We start from the raw sequence: 25,145 nt of genomic DNA, 5'->3' as shown, positions 1-25,145 counted from the left end.
CATTTTTCTATAAATTTATTGTTCTACATGTCTTTGATAAAAAAAAATGTTTGGCTAAAAAAAAAATGGTTTGGGTAAAAGTTATAGCGTTTACAAACTATGATACAAAAATGTGAATATCCGCTTTTTGAAGCAGCTCTGACTTTCTGAGCACCTTTCATGTTTCCTGAGGTTCTACAATGCCCAGACAGTAGAAAACCCCCACAAATAACCCGTTTCGGAAAGTAGATGCCCTAAGGTATTCGCTGATGGGCATAGTGAGTTCATAGAACTTTTTATTTTTTGTCACAAGTTACCGGAAAATGATGATTTATTTATTTTTCCTTGCAAAGTCTCATATTCCACTAACTTGTGACAAAAAATAAAAACTTCCATGAATATGGTATATGTAAAATAACACCCCAAAACATATTCCCCAACTGAGTACGGCAATACCACATGTGTGACACTTTTTTGCAGTCTAGGTGGGCAAAGGAGCTCACATTCCAAAGAGCACCTTTCGGATTTCACCGGCCATTTTTTACAGATTTTGATTTCACGGGGTATGGTGAGTTCATGTGAGTTAGTGGAATATGAGACTTTGTAAGAAAAAACAAAAAACAAAAAAAAAATCAATTTCCGCTAACTTGTGCCAAAAAAAAATGTCTGAATGGAGCCTTACAGGGGGGTGATCAGGGAGTCTATATAGGGTGATCACCACCCTGTCATTGATCACCCCCCTGTAAAGCTCCATTCAGACATCCGTATGTGTTTTGCGGATCCATGGATCGGATCCGCAAAAGACATACGGACGTCTGAATGGAGCCTTACAGGGGGGTGATCAATGACAGGGGGGTGATCAGGGAGTGTATATGGGGTGATCACCCCCCTGTCAGGCTCCATTCAGACGTCCGTATGTGTTTTGCGGATCCATGGATCGGATCCGCAAAAGACATACGGACGTCTGAATGGAGCCTTACAGGGGGGTGATCAATGACAGGGGGGAAATCAGGGAGTGTATATGGGGTGATCACCCCCCTGTCATTGATCACCCCCCTGTAAGGCTCCATTTAGATGTCCGTATGTGTTTTGCGGATCCGATCCATGGATGCGTGGATCCGTAAAACACATACGGACACATACACACCAAAAAGGTGAAAAATAGTGCGGATTTATGTTTGTTTTTATGTGCATTTTTTATGCATAATTCATGCGGGTTTTATGCACACTAAGGGCTCATTCAGACGACCGTACAAATGGGTCCGTATCCGTTCTGCAATTTTGAGGAATGGGTGGGCACACTGTGTACTGTCCACATCCGTAGTTCTGTTCTGCGGCCCCGCAGAAAAGATAGAGCATGTCTTATTTTTGTCCGCAATTTCTATCATAGTGCTGGACATGTGCGCTCCGCAAAATGCGGAATGCACACGGGTCGGTATAAGTGTTTTGTGGACCAGTAATTTGTGGACCACAAAACACTACAACCGTCTGCATGAGCCCTAATCGCCACCCTTAATGTTCCTTAGTCTTGTGAGTTTGACTAATGAGTTTGCTATATATTTCCTGAGTTCTCTGTCAGTCTGTTACATGTTTCTTGCAACATCTAACAGCTACAACATCTTCCCAGATGAATACTACAACTAACTAAACATCACTGCATAACAATATCCCTGATATTATTTTCTTGATTGTGAAAATTCGCATAAAAATTTTCGCATAAAAATTCGCATGAACTGGAAATTTTTGGAAAAATCGAATATTCGTGATTACGAATATATTTTGCGATATTCTAAATATTCACAAATTCTCGAAGTGCCGATATTCGCAATAAAAATTAGCAATTCGAATATTCGTGATCAACACTAGTCTTTATACCGTGTGGGATCCACAGGGGGACATGTAAATGTAAAAACACATGCCTCAAGGGGGCCCACTGGAATTTATCGCCCAAGGGCCCACATGAACCTGGAGCCGGCCCTGTAAGAAGGCTTACATTAACTCACGGCGATTTTGTGTAACCTTAAATTAGATAGAGCTAGCATCTCTTGAGCCCTCTTCAGGAGACTGATTGCGGTCTCGTTCGTGGGTGTGGATTTCAAGCAGTCGTCCACAAGGAATTCTTTTTCCACGAAGGATCTGACATCTGACCCATACTTTGCTTCAACCTCCTAGGCTGAATGTCTGAGACCATAGATAGCGACTGCAGGGGAGGGACTGTTTCCAAAGATGTGCACGCTCATATGGTACTCCACAATGTCTTCATTAGGGTTGTTGTTGCGGTACCAGAAGTACCTCAAGTAGTTTCTATGTTCTTCCTTGACGAGGAAGCAGTGGAACATCTGCTACGGAATCTCTGAGGAAGCGGAGAAGTACCTCTATAAGTTTGTTGTTGAGGTCTGAACCAGACAGTAAGACATTGTTTAGCGAGACTCCTTCGCACCTGGCTCGCGAGTCGAATACTACTCTTATCTGCCTTGGTTTTTTAGGATGATACACGCCGAATATGGGTAAGTACCAACACTCGGAGTCTTGGAGCGTGGGTGCCGTTTCTGCATGGTTTTATTGGAATATTCTTTCCATGAAGGTAAAGAATTGTTCTCTCGTCTCTGGTTTCCTCTGAAGTTTGTGTTTGAGGGAGATAAAACTGTGGTAGACAAGTTCTTTGTTGTTAGGTAAGCTTTGTCTCCAGAGTTTAAACGATAAAGGTGCAAACCAGCTTTTTGACTTGTCTTTTACTATTCCTTGATCCATGATCTCCAAGAACAGCCTGTTTTCTATGGACATTGCGACCCTGTTGCCTTCTCTTGTCCTGTGGAAAACTAAGTGATCTTGCTCACTATCGCAGGCGTGGTCTTCACAGGAGGGATCCACGAAAGGACAAGGCACAGGAGCTCTATGTGGCAATTATTTTATTAGGAAACTGCTGTGACATGGCTGGAATAGGGAAGGATGTCCATTTTCAAGTGTGTTGGTGAGCATACTGTTGACTGAGGTCGGGTTGTATGCTCCTCCTAGACAGACGTCTCCTATGATGACCCATCCTAGGTCAAGTCTCTGGGCGTATGGAGCATTTTGGGAACCATTAATCTGTCCTCTAACCTTGTGAATTCGTAGTATGTCTCTTCCAAGGAGTAAGACTATTGGAGCTTCTGGGTCTAGTTCCAGTATCAGGTGATCTATACGCTTCAGATGGGTATGTTATACTGCTAACTCTGGAGTAGGTATCTCAGAACGGTTGTCAGGAATGTGATTGCACGCCAGTATGGTTGGCAATGACAAGCAGGTCTGACCATCTATGGACTCTACCTTGTATCCAGTTGCCTTCCTCCCCGCCGTCTCAACGGTACCTGCAAATGTCCTTAAAGAGTAGGGAGAACTGGGCCCTACGATGTTGAAGGTGGATTTAGCTAAAGACCTATTGCTTTGATCATCCAAGATTGCATATATCTTGATCGCCTTATCTCTGTGACCGACCAGGTAAACTCTGACAAGGCAGATTTTTTAGCAGGACTTCCCTCCTGCGAGTCCTTTATAGATCTCCGTACACTGATAAGTGACTACTTGGGTATCTATGTCAGTGTCTATTGGCTTTCCGTCATGTTCCTCTGTTTGGGATGATACCTGAGAGGGTGGTCCAGGGTGTAAAGACGTGTTGTGTTCTGTGCTACCGCATTCTGTGCATGTCACACTGACCTTACAGTTCCTGGCGAAGTGCAATGTTGTAGTGCAGCACCTGAAGCAGATGTGGTTTTCTTTCAGGAAATCTTTGCGGTCTTCTAAAGACTTCTCCCTGAAGGCTCTGCATTTTAGCAGAGAATGTGGTTTCTTGTGCAGGGGGCACTATTTGGTAAGATCTTTGAGTTTGTTCTCTTCTTGAGAAGATTTAAACGGCCTGTAAGTAGAACCTGTGGAGGCAATGTTAGTTTTGTAGTTTTGGACTGCCACTGGTGTTTTATGGGGTTTGAAACCAGGGATAGTGGGACATGACAATGTAAAATCAAAACTGGGATTGTTTCTGATCCTTGCCTGTTGAGTAACAAAGTCTACAAACACCACAAAGGGGGGAAATGGTACATTATGAACATGTTTATAAATGATAACCATGCATGATCCACCTCTCTTGTAGGTTATAAGGGAGCTTCTGGACAATCGGATTGACACCTCTGGCGGTGTCCAGAAATGCTAGCCCTGGCAGATTTTGATCAACCTGGGCAACCTGTACCTCTATCAACAAGTCACTGAGTTCCCAGTGCTTCTGATAATTTTCCCAGAATAGTGGGTAGGGGTTATCAATTTTATTAAACAAAGCATTTTCTATAGCTTCTATTGACCTATAACACTCATCAAGTCTTTCCCACACCATATTTAGGCCTTTGCCCGGAAAGTTTATGTTAATGTCTCTGATTCTTTTGGCGTGTTCAGCAGACTCGCTTCCAAGCCATTTTACCAAGAGATCTAACTCCTCACCATAGGAATGATCTAAGTCTCTTACGGCGTTTTGGAAAGAGGCTCGCCATGCCCTGTAGTTCTCGGGGCGATCTGTGAACTTTATAAGTCCTTTGGTAACCAGCTCCCATTTAGCAAAGAACTTAGCGAAGTCCATGACGGTCTGGTTAGTGCCAATGCTTCCCGGTGTGTTGTTGTTGTTATGCTGCGTGTGTGGTGTATCACCATACCTTTTAGGGGTTTATGGCTTAGGACAGTCTGTATAATACTGTTCTGACGCGAAAGGTGTTCCTTTAAGTCAAAGTAAAGGTTGTACATAGTTTCTGTTCTGTAGGGTGGTAGTTGTGGTCAGCACCGTATTGTCGCATATTGTCCTGCTGGAGAAACCATTCTTGTCTTCCAAAGAAGAGGACTGTTTTCTGTAGTCTAACTGGTTTATTGGTCAACAGGATTATTGATGTGGTAAAACTATAAGAATATAAATAGCTTGTATAAGTATAGAGCATACAAGATAGCACGTACAGCAGGAAGCATAGGACAGCATGTACTACAACATTACATTAACTCTGAGCACATGTCTGTACATAGGATTGCATAGCTAACATCTAACAGCTACAACATGTTCCTAGAGGAATATTACAGCTAACTAAACATCACTGCATAACATAATCCCTGATACAAAGATAGAATTCTCACCAGATATGCATGTACAATGATGATGGAATTTAAGAAGGGGAACTACTTGAGACAGCTCTGCTGATGTCCTGTAGTCTGTATGTAGACTGGGCTTCTCCTTCCCAGAATGCATTGCACTCCCTACAATACGATAACGTTTATTAACAAGAAACATAAGTGTAATACATTTTTACCACCGCTAGATGGTGCTGTTACCTAACTAATAACAGGAATAAGCAAACTGAAAGCAGAATTGATCTGTAATGATACTGAGATGAGTCTTCCAGTGCTGGGACAGAACAGTGTGGATTCTGCACGTACTCTGCCAGTCTGTCTGCTATCTGGTTTTGTCCGTGTTTGGCTTGGATTTGTTTGTGTTCTACCTGTCACTGTCAGTCCTCGCCTCATCCTGTCTATAATTTTGCCTGTGCTTTCAGTGTTGGCACTGATGGTTCCAACCCAGTGGGTCAGCTGCCAACCACACCAGGACTATTCCAAGAGGTGGCAGCCTGATGGCTCCCCTGCAGCGAAGACCAGATCCCTATATAAAGGGTGAAAACCAGGGAACGGTTAGGATAGTGCCCTCAGGTCTAGCCCAACGTCAAACCGGTTAGTTAGCACAGTTAGCATGTTCTTGTTTTATGTAAAGAAATTTGTTTGTTTGCAATATACTTTATGGTTCAATTCTTCCCCATTTTCAAGATATGTGATATTCAGGTTCTTCATTGAGAAGTTGATACAATTGTAATGAGTCTAGGCAATGCTCTGTGAGCTAAAGATCCTGGAGTCCAGACTGATACATTGTAGCAATCGACCAGAGACAGCCGCTCATGCTGTTTGTAGCTCACAAAGCATTGCCTAAACTTGATGGAGGGACACAAGGGATGCCGTATGATGAGCTACTGGAGGAAAAGGGTCCCTTGACTGTTCTTGCATGAGGGTCCTCTGCTGTCTCTGTCGCATAGATTACCATAATATGACAGAAAGAGAAATCTGTTGTCTTCCTGCCAAGACAAACTGGCAGAATTTGTGAAAAGCAGAAACGTAAAATAAATTCTATTGATCAAAACATATAATTGACTGCAGCTTGTCATCGGCACAGCTTAGATCATCTCCGCACATTCATTTTCCTCTCTTCCTTCCAAATTTAGCTAATACATTCAGCAATGCATGAAATTCTCAGCATCGCAATTCTTATTGTTTTCCACTTTGCTGATTTTTCCACTTTTCGATGCAAAGCAAATCAATAATTAGATTAATCGGCTCCTGTGAGTGACTGCCATAATGAATTTCTTTAAACCAACCTATTTAATAAAGATTTGACATTGTCTCCAGCACGTCCGCCTCTTGATAAACCATTTTTTTTTTAAGTAATGAAATTCATTTATTAAAAGCTTTGATATAAACAATTATAGTTCCGAAATAATCAAAGGCCAATTTCGCCCCCGACCTCCCTGATTGTTGCAATTTATTTCAATGAGACATTTTTAATAACTGCCTTATTTAGATCCATAAAATATCATTAAATTAAATAGCTGCAAAGAGTTTCGAATCTGCAGGGACTGTCCCTTAATTTCAGAGGTACTCTCTTCCAATTCCAGCTGTCCCATGCAGAAATGGCCGGGATTTATGCAACTCCCACCCAAAAAATGGGCGGTCCCACTGCTGGGGTCCTTCCTCAGGGTAGGGCCCTAATTTACCAACTGTAAAGATGGGAAGTATGGGTAAACTCAACCAAATTGGATTTCTTTCATCTCCAAATTGTCAGGGCCAAGAGAGTGTGCATTCAGTATGTAAAATAGGCTTGCCTAAGAGAAATCACCTGACCAGCTACACAACTCCTATTATAAGAAAAGTTTGGTGGAGTCAGTCAGGTGATCAACCTTGGCCAATCACAGAGCTAAATGTACAATTTTACATACAAGCACTTATCACCATATAGTCAGAATTCAAGGGACAGTTCAGTAGGATTTATGGTGTAAAGCCCTAATTTCAAATTTCTTTAAAGGGGTTGTCTCACAAAAAATATTCTACATTTTTTAAACCAGCACCTGGTTCTGAATACTTTTGTAATTGTATGTAATTAAAAATTTAGCATAACCTCTAAGTTGATCAATGATTTATATCCTCTATAGCGCCATCTGCTGTTTGTTATTTTTCTAATTTAATGTACTCCTCACTGAGGAAAGCACATGCTGAGATCCATCCTTCAACTGCCCCTAGCTGCAGTAGAAAGGACACGCCCCCTGAGCTCCCAGTATAAAAAAAATCTAGCAGAGCAATTGCAGCAATTAATAGGGAGATCTCTGGATCCATATGAGGTACAGGGCTGGTTCTAGGTTTGTTAGAAGGAGACTGCCATGTGGTATATGTTATTTGATGTTATTTTTTACAGTATTCATGGGATACGATAAGGTTTGCCAAGTCTTTAATACTGATTACACGCACACACAGATTACACACACATACTGTATATATTTAGCTACACAGTGTCCTGCTGCTAAGGTTGTGGTTCCCCTGCAAACAAGTTTTATGTCCAATTTTGATATGTATGCTGCAAAAATATTTAAAAAAAGTGATTAGTGATGTAACTATGACTTTTCTGTGTACCAAGCAGTTAAGAGTTAATAGGCCTTACCAACCAGTTGCTAGGTGGGGCTGTTGTCACCCTCTCCATAGGGAGTAGTTATAGCATTCAGTGCAGAGACAGTGGATATCTGTGCAGTGCAGTGTATGCTGAACACAGCCATAAGAAAATCTAGCTCAACAAGAAAGTCTAAACATCAGCTAAAGTGGAGAAAAAAATAATTTATATATTTGAAAAGCATGCCAGTGTCAAAAGGAGGTGCGAGTAGAAGCCCTGTTGAGATAAACTGCTCAACAAGAATCTTATAGACTCCATAGCAGACACTGCCAGTCCATGCATGCTAAGAACTGAAACTGATGTGCTTAAACTTGGTTCTTCAGTAAAGAACTGTTCTACTGCAAAACTGCCTAATCATTGTCTCCACTGCAGCAGGGGACACTGCCTTGCACCTCGCAGTTCATCACCATCAAGGGCATCCCAAAACAACACCATGCAGGAGAATCTTAGAACCAGGGTGTGCCCCAAAAGTGAAGAAAGGTGCACCCTCCTCATCACTGCATGGCCCAGGGTTGCGTCAGAGTGAGTACTAACTACAACCACCATTCTTGCTACTATCACTCCTATCCTCTGTTCTGTTCTCCATTCCTGGACATGCTGCACACATATTACACATACTGTACCTAACTCTCCTGCAAAGCTGTCAGATACCAAGCACAGCGCCTATAGTGGGTGAACTTGGTACTGCAGCCAAAGGACATTCACTTGAATGGGACTGAGCTGCACCTAAGCCATTTAACCAATTAAATTGACGTCACAGGCCTAGGAAGAGGGCACATCGCTCACAGGAGCACCACAGCCTGATCGGCTGGGGTGCTGGGAGTCGGACCCCAAACAATCAGACATTGAGTACAGGACATCAATACTGTACTCCTGGAAAACCCCTTTATGTTTTAGATTTTATCGGTACAGCTTTGTTCTTATGCATTGTGGTATGCTGTATGGCATCCTATTTTACACAGCATACACGATGCATTGCTTCTAGAGCAAAATACTGTGCATCCAAGCAGAACCATATGGTGGACCACAGAGTGCTGTATTACATATCCACAGGGAATTCATGTGCCGTCATACAGGGTTCATCATGTGTACAGCATATCTGGCTTTCTTATACAAGTATAAATGAGGCTGAAACCTGCATTTTATGAGATAATTAGGAAACGTGAGTGAATTGAGAGATTTTATGTGGCGCCTCGTAGAAATTAATCTTCGTAAGACATGAATCTCAGTATACTTTTTAATATCAGCATGAAATTCTCTTGCAGTTTTCATTCTTGTAACAAATGTTCATTCATATTTAATCACAAGAGGAATAAATGTAAGAATAACCGAAGCCAAAACCAAGCACAGAAACAGAAATGATGGATCGTCATTGATTACACTGAAGCCTTACAGGAGGCAAATAAAAAGCTCAGCCATGGACAAGAGCGGAAAAACAGAAACTGTTTTCTAATCCTAGACCACCCTTCAATACACGTATGTATTGTGTCCTAGCCCAGTATAGACTAAAGAGGTTCTCCGGGCTTTTACTATTAATGACCTATCCTCAGGATCAATATCAGATCGGTGGGGGTCTGACACCCGGCACCCCTGCCAATCAGCTGTATGAGGAGACAGCGCTCACAGCGCTTACGTCCCGTCTTTCTTCTCTCTTCCTGTCCGCTGCTGCCGTCTATGGTCTTTCCACAATGCCATATGCACAATGCCAAGCAGTGGTGTAAAGCACGTCATCATTGGAGTCTGGAATGGTGGATAGGTCTTCAATTGAGTGATGAATCATCTCTCCCTATCTGGTGATGTGATGGACCATTCTGGATTTAGCAGATGCCTGGAGAAAGCTACTTACCAGAATGCATAGTATCTAAGGTTACATTTGGTGGAGGGGGGATAATTCTACTGGGCTGTTTTTCAGGGTTAGGTCCCTTATTTCCAGTGATGCATTATGTTAAATCTGCAGCATCTAAATTATATTTTACACAGTTGTTGCTTCAAGCTTTGTAGGAACAGTTTGGGAAAGGTCCTCCTGTCCTGTTCCAGCATGGCTGTGCACAAAGCGAGCTCCATAAAGATAAGGTGTGATGTGTCTGGTATAGAGGAACTCGAGTCCTGACCCCAACATCAACAAAAGACCTTTTCACCAATGGGATTTTCTAGCTTTCATAATTTCCTAAAAAGTTATTTGAAGATGTTTTTTTTTTTGACCACACATTTCCTTCAGGGCGCATTCACACGACAGTTTGTGTTTTGCTGTCTGCAAAACACGGCTCTGCAAAACATATGGATGACGTCTGTGTGATGCCTTCTTGCATCCATTTTTTTTTTTTGTGGACCCATTGTAACAATGCATATTCTTTTCCGCAAAACAGACAAGAATAGAACATGTTCTATTTTGTGGGTCTGTGAAATGGACATATGGATGCGGACAACACATGGTGTGTTTTTTTGTGTCATTTTTTTGCGTCTTCATTGACATCCAATCTGCAAAAAAATATGGTTGTGTGAATGGGGCCTTAAACAGAAGGAGGTCCACTTATTGACTCCCTATGCCAGGTTTTGGCATAAAAAAGTCACACAACCCCATTTTGTGTGTTGTCAACACCTGTGGGCCTAAATTTAGGAGCACATGGCATTTTTACACTGTCCTCGACACTGGGCAGTGGCTGCGGTGGAGCCATCAATCCCAGGAAATCCACTAACATTTATGCCAGTGTCCTAGGGTAAATGGCGATTGAAATGTACTCCAGTCATGGTCCGGGCACATGGATTGGGGAAAGATGGGTAATTTATGATGAAGTGCAGACACAGGAGATATGAAAGACCAAAGTAAAATTCCGGTCTCTGATAAATGACCTCCAACTTGTAGCCTAGATTTTTTTTTTTAATACTGACAGATATACCGTATTTTTCGCTTTATAAGATGCAAAACTGGGGGGAAAAGTGCATCTTATAAATCGAATACTAGTGAGCGCTTCCATTATGGAAGCGCTCACTAGTATGCTTTAGGTGCCGGGAGTAGGGAGTGAAGCGCTGCAAGCGCTTGTAATACTCACCCTCCCGGTCTTCATTCCTGGGGCCGGCGCTGCACTGTCCTGACAGCGTACAGCATCAGGACGTAGTGCACGCAGTCAGGTGACAGAGCAGCGCAGGCTGGGAAGACAGGGGAGCGCAACTTCTGCCGGAGCTGGAGAGGAGCCTGATCTGATGGCCTGATATTTACAGGGCCCTGATCTGATGGCCTGATATTTACAGGGCCCTGATCTGATGTCCTGATATTTACTGGGGTCGGAGCTGATGTCCTAATATTTACAGGGCCCTGATCTGATGTCCTGATATTTATTGGGGTCTGATCTGATGTCCTGATATTTATGGGGTCTGATCTGAGGATCTGATATGATGTCTGATGAAAAAAAAATGTCCTCCTCTTAAACCTGGGGTGCGTCTTATCATCAGGTGCGTCTTATAAAGCGAAAAATATGGTATTTTTTGGTGCTCTAATATCATTCTCTTATAGTAGATTTTTATTTTATACATACAGTAATCACGTCAGCCATTGTCCCTAAACAGTGGTTTACAGCTTTTGAAGATTTACTTTAAGCAGCCACCTGGACCCTAGGAAGCTGTAGTCTGGAGATAGCTCATTGACTTCTATGGGGGAGTGTTGTGGGCATGCTCTGTGACCTGTGCAGAGTTCACTGTCCAGGGAGGGGGAGGTGGTGGACTGCAACTATCACCTATTGTCACCGATGAATCCTGTTGTCTATATACAGTGAGGCACAGAAGTATTTGAAGTTCTCCCACTTAGAAATCATGGAGGGGTCTGAAATTCACATTGTAGTTGCATTCCCACTTGAGAAAATTCAGGAAATCACATTGTATGATTTTTAAAGAGTTTATTTGTCTTGCACTGCTGAAAATAAGTATTTGAACACCTGAGAAACAGCAAGAATTCTGGCTCTCAAAGACCTGTTACTGTACCTTTAAAAAGTCCACCTCTACACCACTCATTAATCTAACTTAGTAGCACCTGTCTGAGCTCCTTAAAGACCCCTGTCCACCCCACAGTCAGTCAGACGCCAACTACTACCATGGGCAAGACCAAAAAACTGTCCAAAAAAACCAGAGACAATATTGTGGACCTCCACAAAGGCTGGAAAGGGATACAGAGAAATTGCCAAGCAGCTTGGTAAAATAGATCAACTGTTGGAGCAATTGTTAGAAAATGGAAGAGGCTAAAAATGACTGTCAGTCTCCCTCAGACTGGGGCTCCATGCAAGATCTTACCTCGTGGGGTATCACTGATGATAAGAAAGGCGAGGAATCAGCCCAGAACTACAAGGGAGGAGCTGGTCAATGACATGAATAGAGCTGGGACCACAGTTTCAAAGGTCACTGTCGGTAGAACACTATGCCGTCATAGTTTCAAATCATGCAATGCACAGAAGGTTCCCCTGCTCAAGTCATCACATGTCCAGGCCCGTCTGAAGTTTGCCAATGACCATCTGGATGATCCAGAGGAGACATGGGAGAAAGTCATGTGGTCAGATGAGACCAATATAGAACTTTTTGGTCTAAACTTTACTCGTGTTTTGAGGAAAAAGAAGGAGGAGTTGCATCCCAAGAACACCAACCCTACTATAAAGCATGCGGGTGGTAACATCATGCTTTGGGGATGCTTTTCTGCGAAGGGGACAGGACGACTGCACTGTATTAAGGAGAGGATGAATGGGGCCAGTTATTGTGAGATTTTGATCAACAACCTCCTTCCCTCAGTCAGAGCCATGACGATGGGTCGTGGCTGGGTCTTCCAACATGACAAAAGCACACAGCCAGGATAACCAAGAAGTGGCTCCGTAAGAAGCATATCAAGGTTCTGGAGACCTAAATCCAATAGAACATCTTTGGAGGGAGATGAAACTCTGTGTTGCTCAGCAACACCCCAAAAACCTGACAGATCTAGAGGAGATCTGTGTGGAGGAGTGGGCCAAAATCCCTGTTGCAGTGTGTGCAAACCTGGTCAAGAACTACAGGAAACGTTTGACCTCTGTAATTGCAAACAAAGGCTTCTGTACCAAATATTAACAATGATTTTCTCAGGTGTTCAAATACTTATGTTCAGCAGTGCAAGACAAAAACATTCTTTAAAAATCCTACAATGTGATTTCAGAATTTTTTAAATTTAATTCTGTCTCTCAGAGTGGGAATGCACCTACAATGTAAATTTCAGACCCCTCCATGATCTCTAAGTGGGAGAACTTGCTAAATCGCAGAGTGTTCAAATACTTCTGTTCTTCACTGTATAGTTGCTACCTTTCACTGTAGTCCTGCTTGTAATGATAATGAGCTGCCTGCTCAGAAGTCATCTCTACAGGAAGTTTTAGGATTATTTTAAAATATAGATAATGGAAAATTACAAAGGAATATAACCAGAAATTTTAAGAAATATATGTTTTACATAAAAATTGTACTTAAAGGGAACCTGTCACCAGTTTTATGGTGTCCTAACTAAGGGCAACATAAATAAGTGACTGATTCTCTTAGCACAATGCTGGGTCACTTTCTTTAATTGACCTAGTCAATCTGCCAACATCTTGTATTGAAAAGCTCCAGCTGATAATGATGAGTCATGGATATTCATGAGCTCCTGACTCTCCCCACCCACCTGCTGCTGATTGACAGTTATTTTCCATATGAATCAGCAGCAGGTGGGCAGGGAGTGGCTATAGCTCTGAATTAAATATACGCTGGACTCAATGACATCACGCTGGACTCAAATCAGCTCATTAGCATGCGGCATCTTTGTGTGTATATTATGAGGTAACCATCTGTCACACCAGTAAGTGAATACATCTAAGGCACTTTTTAGTAGTTAATGATTGTATATAATTAGATTATAATCAAATATCCACATGACAGGTTCCCTTTAAACAGTAGGTTCTTCTGATAATACGTTCCTTATATGACCCAAGCATAAGGTGAGAGGAACCCTCACAATGTAGTCACTATGACGTGGGTGTGTCATAACATGATGAATTCTACCAAAACTTACGTAGGGCAACCACAGACACTCCAGTTGTGAAACTACAACTCCCAGCATGCATACTTGCTCTGCTGTTTTAAGAACTCTCATAGAAAAGAATGGAGCAGGCTGGGAATTGTAGTTTCACAACAGCTGGAGTGCAGAAGGTTTTCGATCCCTGACGTAGGGCATTGCGGGTAATAAAAAGGTTTATAGCCTTCTTCACCTCGCACAGAATTATCAATACTCCACATATTACAGCATCTCTCCAGCAATAAAACTAAAGGCTAATGTGGGAATAGAAAAAAAATCTTGGAGTCGGCAATAAAGTTTCTTCAATCCACAACGTGCTACTTTATATGCATAATTAGAACGAAAACCAAACCTCTTATTTAAAACTTTAATGTCGGCGGTCTATTTACTTCCCAGAAGCAGTCGATGATTACTGGAAATGACAATGTAACACAGGGCATTAGCGAGGAGGGAAGACGCTACAATTACCAGGACTCCTTGGACTCCGTTCTACCGTAAGTGAGGTTCAATAAGGTTTGGCTGCGCCGAGGATCCATTAAAGTATTTCCATGTTCAATACGTCTGTCCCTCATCCCAAACAATCAGTCAGCAAATCCCAAGTAAAATTAATAATAAAAAAGTTACACAATGCTCCATTGTTCGGCCGTCCCCTTACATCAAAAATTATCTGCTTTACACTGGCAGCGAACGAGCTGAACGGTATTTCCATATGAACAAAAGATGACCGAGGGGAACGTTCCGAAACAATGTGGTTTGCAGCTGAATAGGAGAAATGCATTCCGCGGAGCTGGAACGCTGGCAGGTTTCAATCAATCAATCCCTATACAGGTGGACGGCGGCAGATTTTTTTTTTTTTCCGCTTAGTCTCAGCGTGGTTCCAAAAATAGAGAATCTGAACATTTTCTTGCTTGGAAGAAACAAACAACAGGTGTACCAATTAAATGTGCTGGCACAACAGCGGCAGGGGGGACCCGGGGTCTCGGCATTCTTCCTGCATGGGCCTGGCGCTCTGCTAATTAGCGCAGCATTTTCCTATGGGAGCATTGTGATGTATAATGATAAGATGGACAGCAAAATGAAACTCGTATTCACTTATATTGTACTCCATTATAATATCACCCAGCCTTAACATTAAGGTTACCCGTAAACGGGTGTGTAGTCAGTAGAAGTCAAAGCATTTATTTTTCTCTAGAAACAGCGCCACTCTTGTCCATAGGTTGTATCTGGTATTACAACTCAAGCTGCAGTAACAGACATGGCCCCCGTTCTTATGATTGGGTTGTATGTGGTATAGCATCTCAAGCATATTGATAATGCAATCCCAGAAACAGTGCCTCTCTTGTCCATAGGTTGTAGCTGGTATTACATCTCAACCCTTTTCAAGCTGCAGTACCAGACACGGCCCCCATTCTTGTCAGTGGGTTATATTTGGTATTGCACCTCAGCCCTTATTGACACTGTAATCCCGGATACAGCGCCACTATTGTCTATAGGTTGTAGCTGATATTACATCTCAACTAGAGATGAGCGAATTTCATATTTTAAATTTTGTTCACGCTTCGTTTAGTGGTAAAAGCACAATTGCATTATGGATTTCGTTACCACGGACCACAACGCAATTCTATGATGGAATGCATATGGGAATGCCTTTAGAAGCATTCCGTTATTCATTCCGTCATAATAGAAGTCTATGGGCTGCATAACGGATCCGTCCCATTTCCATTATGCAGGCGCTTACTAATGTATTATTATTACCCATATTGCTTCCTTTGCTGGCTGGTTTAATTTTTCTATCACATTATACACTGCTCGTTTCCATGATTACAGCCACCATGTAATCCATCATTGGTGCTCGTGCTTGCACTATAAGAAAAAATGCCACTACTTTCTCTGCATAATAAATGCTATTCGCTGAAGGGGCAATGTAAGATGGAGAAACAGCTCATACTGTTTCTGTACACATTACTTTATTAGAACTGTCATTCTGCATTTTGCCACAAGAGGCCGCTGTTTCACCACACAGCTAACATACTGCAAGTAATTGAATATGCATTGAGAGGTGTGGTTACTAGCTGAAGAAGAACCAGGGAATGACTCGGCAGACATGTTTTGCAGAGACAAGAGTTGGAAGGCAGCATCTAGTGGAATCCAGGCGTCAGCGAGACCTGGAGTGGCCAGAGTCACTGTTAGAAGTGGCTGATGACTGTCAGCAATCCAGATGTCGTCCAGGAAAGAGAGGATCGGTTCCCGGAAGGCTAGAAAAGTTGTGGAACGGAGCTACAGACCCTGCAGGGCCTCATTGGGGATAGACAGACTTATTTGGTTTATGTCACCATCAGATGAAAACAGACCTGGGTCGGTAAGCCCGATCGTGCACACACTGCAGTATATTGTGGGAGCCTTGAAGAAAACTGGAGACTGATCTATCCCGCAGTTAGTCAGTCAGTTAGGGACTCTGGGTGAGGCAGACTGCAAGGATTGTGCTGCAAAGATTCTGAAATTACCCAACACCCGGACCTACTAGTTATAGGTTTATAGTTCACTCCTGGATCAACAAGGGACTTCACTGCAAACTTCAGCTACTCCCGCATCTTGACTGGGAGTATTACGGACATTTGCTACAGTGTCGGTTTTAGGAGTAAGGGAAGAGAAAACTATTGTACAAACCTGTAAGATTGTGAGCTCTTGTGCTGCACCGCAGGCCGCCTGTATCTTGCACCCCACACAATTGTTTCCGTTTTCTAGGGTAATAAGCGGTCCGGTGGGGCAGTGATAGTTGTGCCCGCAATAGGTAAATTATCGCAAATAGTGTCTGTTAGCCATCTTGGGGCGCCATGCTGTGCAGCACAGGGGTCTCGGCGTCCAGGCCGAGCATATGTAACTTTATTATATATTCACTACATTTGAGATTGTGTTTAATACTTCTGTTCAGTAAAGTTTCTGTTATCATAAAACCTGGTGTTGGTGTTTCTTTCCTCGTTCGGGACTTCGCTGGATCCAGGGGAGCCCACCTCGGTACACGGCTTACAGCAAAACCCTTTTAAGGGGTTATCCAGGAATGAATACTGATGAATCAGATCGGCAGGGGTCCGAGTCCTGCCACACCTGCTGATCAGCTGTTACAGGGAGCCACCGCACTGACCGGAGCTATGGTGAGTGCAGCCGGCTCCCGGCAGGTCTCCAAGCACAGCGCCATACATAGTACAGCAGCTGTGGTTGGTATTGCAGCTCGGCACTATTAACTTCTATGGGGTTGAGCTGCAACTAGGCCGTGTGACCGATGTAACGTCACATGGCCTAGGAAGAGAAGACAGCTCTGTTGGAGCCGGCTTCTCCGAATAGCTGATTAGCGGGGGTCCCTGGTAAGCTCTGACAATAACCTATTGTGAATGGTAGATCTCATGTTATCTATATATACATGTTACCTTTCATTGTTATCCTGCCTGTAATTATAATTTGATGACTGCTGAAAAGTTATCTGTACAGAACAAAAAGTGGCACCTAATATTAGACTTCATAGCCAATATGAAAACTGCAGGATTTTAAAATTTTTTTAATATAGATAGTGACATGAAAAATTTAAACTAACCAAAGATTCTTTTAAAATGTGTTCAACATAAATAAAACAATAGGTCATTTTCTGATTGTATATTACTTTAAAGTGGTTAAACTAGCCCCGCCAGATTTTATTATGAGCAGCAATAAAATCCTTGATCTTTCCACTGCTAATTAAATATACAACACCCATAGCTGCCAGAGTGAGGGCTTACTACCCAGAACCATTCATATCAAACACACTATGTCCATGCCAGCATTTGTGCGAATCCCATTACAAACGCATATTTACACATTTGCAGGCAATAATTTGCATGGGTATTGAATATGGCACTTGCCACCTCAGCCATTTTTCAAGTCAGAAGCACTGTATGATGTGCCTGTCATCCAGCTAAAAAGGTTATCCGAGAGGTGGAACAATGTAAGCTGTTGTCAGTGAGCTGGTCTGAACCTTTCCAGCCGGATGCTGACTCTAGATCTAGAAACTGTGCTGTGGGAGCTCTTAGAACCTACTAACCTTATCCTCGGTGCATCTTACACATAGATGCTATGATTTAAATTGCAGCTGATAATAACAAAAAATGTTAAAATTTATAGCAGCTAATAGTGCTTGACTCTAAACCTCAAGATGCCATCACAAATATCCCAAGCTTGCAAATCGCCCAAGCCGCCATCCTGTACATTTGGTGGGCACCTGAAGACGTCTATTCTACTGTGACCCACCAATATTGAATTGAAAATGAATATATTTAGTGAGTCCACCATGGTGGGGGGAAACAATACTGGTTGGAGCATGTTGGAAAACAGGTTGGCACCACAACATCTACCAAAAAGGTCTATTTCCTTTTGATCATTGAACCTTCATAGCTCCTATTCAACAACTGGTGGTTAGCAGGTATATAGTAGCCTACAGAGGCTTTTAGCTCCCCATTGTCCAGGTGGCAGCCATGCTAAACATCCTAAAAAATTTGACATTTAATATTTTCATGGTCACTTCAATGAAAAGGTTGACTATGTACAACTTTTTGAGCAAACAGATCCCACCTCTGATAAATGGTAAGACAGTCCAAGTCACCCCGTACCGTACCAGCCATTGCTAATTCCGATTTGCTAAACTTCTTTAAAAAACAGACTTGTAAAGTAACATTTAATATTCAAGAAGACAAAGTTGGACAGCTAGCAGTGAATAAAGAGTGATTAGACATTCACCAGGCATTCTCAGTCCTGATTCTCCACCGCACTCTATTTTTCTTCTCTAATTATTTTCACCTCAGGACTCCTCGTTCCGCTTTGCATTCTAATCATCTGTTCCTGTCGTGTTTACAGAACAAACACTCTCCTCTAATTAAATGATTTGTTTTAACATCACTCTTAGGCCCCAGCTTGTTATTACCTTGGGTGCGTCTGACTGCAGTTTCTTGGGTGTCCCCTTGGGCCCTGGAACTTTTGAAGTGTCCTTAATGGAGGGCGAGTCGGCGTGTTCCCCCTTGAGGTTCAGGTTGATGTTGTCCGTGCTGGCAGGGTGGTCGATATTATTGGAGTTCCGATTGCAATGAATAGCTGGAAGAAATGAAATGAAAACTGCTTAAAGGAAAGTAACACCTGTGCAATTTTAAGGAAAAGGAATAAACTCTATTTAAAACAAAAGTGCAAGTACGAGAACATTTTATATTTGTCTGTCAATAAACTAATCAAAACCACCATAGATTTCCATACGTGTTTAGACCAAGGCCATAAGACATAGTGATAGTTACATTAACAACAAGCTGAAGGCCTTCAGGCTGGTACGAGCCCCACCCGTAGTTTTGAATTTCAAAAGGTTCTATTGCAGTTCTTTACATCAATGGTGGACAGGGGCATACACGATTTTGTAAAAGGGGGGTTTGTGACCATATTTTTATAGTAAATGTAGACATTTAAACACATATGCCTATTGCGGACAATAATAGGCATTTTCTATTAAACACACACGGACATCTATATATATATATATATATATATATATATATATATATAGCAAATAAATACACCGCAGCACGTCCGATAGTGAAAAGAAAGTGGAATCCTTTATTCACTCATGCAACGTTTCAGTCCGCTTGCTGGGACCATTCTCAAGCCTTGAGAATGGTCCCAGCAAGCGGACCGAAACGTTGCATGGGTGAATAAAGGATTCCACTTTCTTTTCACTATCGGACGTGCTGCGGTGTATTTATTTGCTTTGAATTTTACACTTTGGTAAAGTGTTAACATCGCTGGCACCCAACTACTTGTTATAAGGTGTGCTGCCCTGAACTTCCGTTACTATATATATATTATACACACACACACACACACACACATCAACATTGAAATTGCAACACCAATAAGGAAAAGTCGTGCAATTATGGAAATCCGTTCACTATTGAGTTCCATTGTAAGAAGATGATAAGTAATTTTCAGACCGTTATAGCTTGTCCTTCTTGGTGTTGCATTTTCAATGTTGAGGAGTGTATATGTATAGGCGCGGCAGACGCCGCATTTGTGTGAGGGGAGGCGCTAGCACCACTACAAAAGGTGGGAGCAGCGAGCTCCCGGGTGACGCGGTCTTCAGCTTCAGCTAGGACGTCACTTCCGGGATTCTCCTGCTCTTGCTCCGGCGCCAAAAAAGCAAATGTTGGCGACGGTGACATTATCCTGCTGCATGATAGTTCGTGTTGGGGACATTTGCATAAGAGTCAGTACAGCCCGGGTATTCTGCACAAAGCAGCTGCGCCCCCTCCTCGCTGGGGCGCTAGTCTCGCATACGTGTGTCTGTCCTCTCGTCTGTCCCGAGTACCCAAATACGCTTCGCGCACGCGCGCATATCCGTCACGCCTTCGGATCCGAAGGTCAAGCCCTGTCACGTCTTCAGGCACCAGTAGTCCTTCACGCACTCAGGACACGATTTAAGTCCTGTCATGTCTGCAGGCAAGCATCAGTTCCACACGGTCTTGGACACAATTTAAGTCCTGTCACGTCTATAGGCAGACTCGGTCCTTCACGTCCAAGGACTCCGCAAAGTCCTGTCACGACTACAGGCGTACAAAAAAAAAAAAAGCCATACCTTCAGTTCATGCATCATTTTCATGTCACGTCGCATTCATTTCAGTTCATACCAGGGTCGCCCCAGTCACGATGTTCCAGGGCTAAGGGCACGCATGCATTCCATGTCACCACCTAGTACGGGCGCACATTGATAGAATTCCACAGGTGATTAGTTCCTGGGCGCACTAGTGCATGCATGAGGGAACATTCGGGCAACAGGGCCTTCATGTCTCATAATGTCTTAGATGGAGCCATCACAGGACCAGAGGAGCCAAGGCACGGTCGATTCCCAGAGAAGTCTCGACCTGATGTCTGACAGGGAGCACTCCCAGTCCCTCAGATCCTGGACCATTCCCAAACTATCAGCCGAACTCCTGCCAAGAGGCATCCCTTTTCCTGCATCAGCCAGGAAGGCCGAACTGTTTCGTCTCCTCCAGGCGGATTCGGGCCCCAGCCAAGACGTGGTTACTATGAATACCACACAAACTTCCATCAGTCAGCTGCACGCTGCCATTAATAACATGGCCTCGTCCATGTCCAGCTTTCAGGCCAGACTTGAAGTCGTTGAAAGCAGGGCTTCCAATCCCACTGACGACATTCAGGGTCCGGTGCTTCCATCTACTTCCGCGGGCACGGGCGTCCACACCCCACCCAATTTCCCCAGCATATCCCCATCTCACTTTATTCCTACCACTCTGAGGAAGGACATTCTCGAGGGTAAGAACATTAACTTAGCCTCATTACTAATAGCCACCCATGAAGTTCCAGACAACAAAACGATCGCATGCGGCGAAGTGTCGGTCATACTGAAATCTAGAGACAACCGATTGAACAGGAAGCTCAGTGTCACCGAATTTGTTCTAGCGTTCAGCTTATATAGAGACGTCATATGCTCAGTGTCCCCAACACGCAGAGAGGAGTTAGATCTGTACCTCTATAAAGGTGGTGGACCTTGGTCACAAGTACGGGGGCACCGCCTTCTATGAATATCATCGCTCGTTCTCTGCCAAAGCGGCAGTTCTACTCACCCAGTTCCAGCATACTGTAGATTGGGCAGTCGTGGACACTGAGCTGTTCTGTCGACACTTCGCCGGGCTGAAATCACCGGCATGCGTTAATTGTGGGTCTTATTCCCATTCAGAAGAATGGTGCACCAGTGCCAGCGCGCGACTTGACTTTCCCATCCCTAAAAACTCCCCGGAGACATTTCAGTCCAAAACAGCCACGGGGTTGGCCAAGTTAGGTCGACCCATCAGATACTTGGGGAAGTCACAGATCTGTAACAATTTCAATGCTGGCAGCTGCTTCTACAATCAGTGCCGCCTTTTGCATCTGTGCGCGAATTGCTACAGGGCACACCCCCACATCGCTTGCCCACAGAAAGGGCACAACCCCGCATGACTAAGCGTGGTAAACGTTGATATGCTTGCGTGTCACCTGGCGGGTCATCCAGACGTAGCATGGGGTTTGTTCATCAGGGTTTCACACAGGACAGGTCGCCATTCCCCAGGCTTCGTTCGAATGTAGGAACCTCCAATCTGCCTTTAACAACCCCGAGGTGGTGTCACAGCTGATTCAGGCTGAACTAGCCAAGGGTTACCTCATCGGTCCATTCATCAAACTTCCGTTTGAAACCTTCAGGATCAACCCCATAGGGGTAGTCACCGGGAAGTTTAATAATAAAAAAAGATTGATTTATGACTTGTCAGCACCCCATTCTTTATCCACACCTAGTCTTAACTCGCTTATCCCAGCAGAAGAATTTTCTATGAAATATTCCTCCATAGACGAAGCCATCCAGGTCATTCTGTCCTTAGGTGAACAAGCATGGCTATCCAAAGCTGACATCACGGATGCCTTCAAACTCCTTCCTATATCACCTCAGTTATGGCAATGGCACGGAGTCAAATGGGAGGGCAGTTATTATTTCGCCAACAAATTAACATTCGGGTCTAGATCCAGTCCATGGCTTTTTGATCAATTCGCCAGGTGCCTACACTGGATCTTGCAGCACAAATTCCATGCATACCACATCATACATTACTTAGACGATTTCCTGCTGATCGAACCCCCTTCACGAGCACCGGTTGACCTCAATACTCTGATACGGGTTTTTAGGGAACTCCACGTACCAGTGGCTGATTATAAAACAGACGGGCCCAGCACCAGGATCACCTTTTTGGGAATCCAGCTAGGCACCGCATCCGGTCAGGCCAGTCTACCAGCAGACAAGCTGTCTAGAATGAGAACTGCGGTGCGCAACTTGCTCCAAGGGGGGGTCACGTCCAGGGTCAATCTGCAAAGCGTTTTAGGGATGCTCAATTTCGCCATGAGGATCATCCCCCAGGGTAGATCGTTCATCTCCAGACTCCTGCGCTTGTTGCCCGAGGCTGCGGATCAAAATTCGATCATTTATCTCGACCACCAGGCCAAGGCAGATCTGGTCATGTGGGATCAGTTCTTGACACACTGGAACGGAGTCTCTTTATTTATACCCAGTGTCTCCAACAACTCTCCTGTCGTGCACACAGACGCCTTATCATCGGTTGGGTTTGCGGCTATTTATGGTGAGCACTGGATAGCTAGCGCTTGGCCGGCAGAGGTATCCTGCATCCCGGGGTTTTCAGGGTCATCACCTCTATTCGAGATTTACCCCATAGTCGCAGCAGCACAGGCCTGGGGTAGTCATTGGTCCAACAAGACGGTACTATTCATTTCCGATAACATGGTAGTGGGCGATCTGGTCAACAAAGGGAGATCAGCATCCGGGCAGGTCATGGCCTTCCTAAGGCGCTTCGTGTGGTTGGCATTACAACATCATTTCAACTATGAAGTCGCGCCCATTGCCAGGAAGGCAAATCTGGCCGCTGATGCGTTGTCGAGACTTAACATACAGTCTTTCTTCCAGGTTTCTTCAGACGCAGACCCATGCCCGACTCCAACACCAGCTTACAACCTCCTCCACATGGATTGAGGCACCACTTGGAAGTGGCTAGGTCACTCATTAATCAGTCCCTCTCCAAAAACACGCAGAGGAATTACAACACGGCCTGGGGACATTTCATCACGTTCAAACGCCCTTTTCCACAGGCTCACCTAGACCATGTGTCTTACATCCTAGCATTCATAGCATACTGCCATAAGACTCTTAAATAGGGATGAGCGAACTCGAACTGTATAGTTCGGGTTCGTACCGAATTTTGGGGTGTCCGTGACACGGACCCGAACCCGGACATTTTCGTAAAAGTCCGGGTTCGGGTTCGGTGTTCGTCGCTTTCTTCGCGCTTTTGTGACGCTTTCTTGGCGCTTTTTGAAAGGCTGCAAAGCAGCCAATCAACAAGCGTCATACTACTTGCCCCAAGAGGCCATCACAGCCATGCCTACTATTGGCATGGCTGTGATTGGCCAGAGCACCATGTGACCCAGCCTCTATTTAAGCTGGAGTCACATAGCGCCGCCCGTCACTCTGCTCTGATTAGCGTAGGGAGAGGTTGCGGCTGCGACAGTAGGGCGAGATTAGGCAGATTAACTCCTCCAAAGGACTTGATTAACTGATCGATCTGCAGCTGTGGATCATTGAGCTGCTGATCCTCAATTGCTCACTGTTTTTAGGCTGCACAGACCGTTTGTCAGTCTCATTTTTCTGGGGTGATCGGCGGCCATTTTGTGTCTTGTGGTGCGCCAGCACAAGCTGCGACCAAGTGCATTTAACCCTCAATGGTGTGGTTGTTTTTTGGCTAAAGCCTACATCAGGGTGAAGCTGTCACACCAAGTGCATTTATCCAGCAATAGTCTGTTCATTTTTTGGCCATATACAAAATCAGGGGCAAGCTGCGCCTGTCACCAAGTGCATTTAACCCTCAATGGTGTGGTTGTTTTTTGGCTAAAGCCTACATCAGGGTGAAGCTGTGACACCAAGTGCATTTAACCAGCAATAGTCTGTTCATTTTTTGGCCATATACAAAATCAGGGGCAAGCTGCGCCTGTCACCAAGTGCATTTAACCCTCAATGGTGTGGTTGTTTTTTGGCTAAAGCCTACATCAGGGTGAAGCTGTCACACCAAGTGCATTTAACCAGCAATAGTCTGTTCATTTTTTGGCCATATACAAAATCAGGGGCAAGCTGCGCCTGTCACCAAGTGCATTTAACCCTCAATGGTGTGGTTGTTTTTTGGCTAAAGCCTACATCAGGGTGAAGCTGTCACACCAAGTGCATTTAACCAGCAATAGTCTGTTTATTTTTTGGCCATATCCCAGTCTAATTCTGTCACTAAATCCATACCGGTCACCCAGCGCCTAAATACTAGGCCTCAAATTTATATCCAGCTAAATCTGTCCCTAGTGCTGTAGCTGGGCGAGTTATTTAGTGTCCGTTCAAGCACATTTCTTGTTCTGGGTTGAAATACAATTCCCAATTTAGCAATTTCATAATTTAGTGGTTCCTGCTATATCAGAGCTATTTGAAATCTATCCCAAAAAGGGTATATAATATTGAAGGTGCACATTGGGTCATTCAGAATAACTTCACACACACCCGCTACTGTGTATTTCCAAGTCTAATTCTGTCACTAAACCCATACCTGTCACCCAGCGCCTAAATACTAGGCCTCAAATTTAAATCCCTCTAAATCTCTCGTTACCCACCGCTGTACTGTTGTTGCTGGGCAAGATATTTAGTGTCCGTCAAAGCACATTTTTTGTTCTGGGTTGAAGTACAATTCCCAATTTAGCAAT

The 25,145-nt window shown here is 43.8% G+C and overlaps 1 protein-coding gene across 2 annotated transcripts in view; it reads right to left on the bottom strand.

Moving 5' to 3' along the window:
* The window catches only part of SAMD12 (sterile alpha motif domain containing 12), an 827,678-nt gene that overhangs the window by 745,031 nt on the left and 57,502 nt on the right, over positions 1-25,145 (bottom strand). For both annotated transcript variants that reach the window (XM_044295733.1, XM_044295734.1), the window contains exon 2: positions 18,742-18,908. In XM_044295733.1, coding sequence (XP_044151668.1) covers positions 18,742-18,908 — 167 coding nt within the window. The remainder of the gene's footprint in view (positions 1-18,741; positions 18,909-25,145) is intronic.

This window comes from Bufo gargarizans, chromosome 5, assembly GCF_014858855.1.
Source record: "Bufo gargarizans isolate SCDJY-AF-19 chromosome 5, ASM1485885v1, whole genome shotgun sequence".
NCBI lineage: Eukaryota > Metazoa > Chordata > Amphibia > Anura > Bufonidae > Bufo > Bufo gargarizans.
Note: the sequence above shows the minus strand (reverse complement) of the source record. Positions and strands in the feature narration are given on the sequence as shown.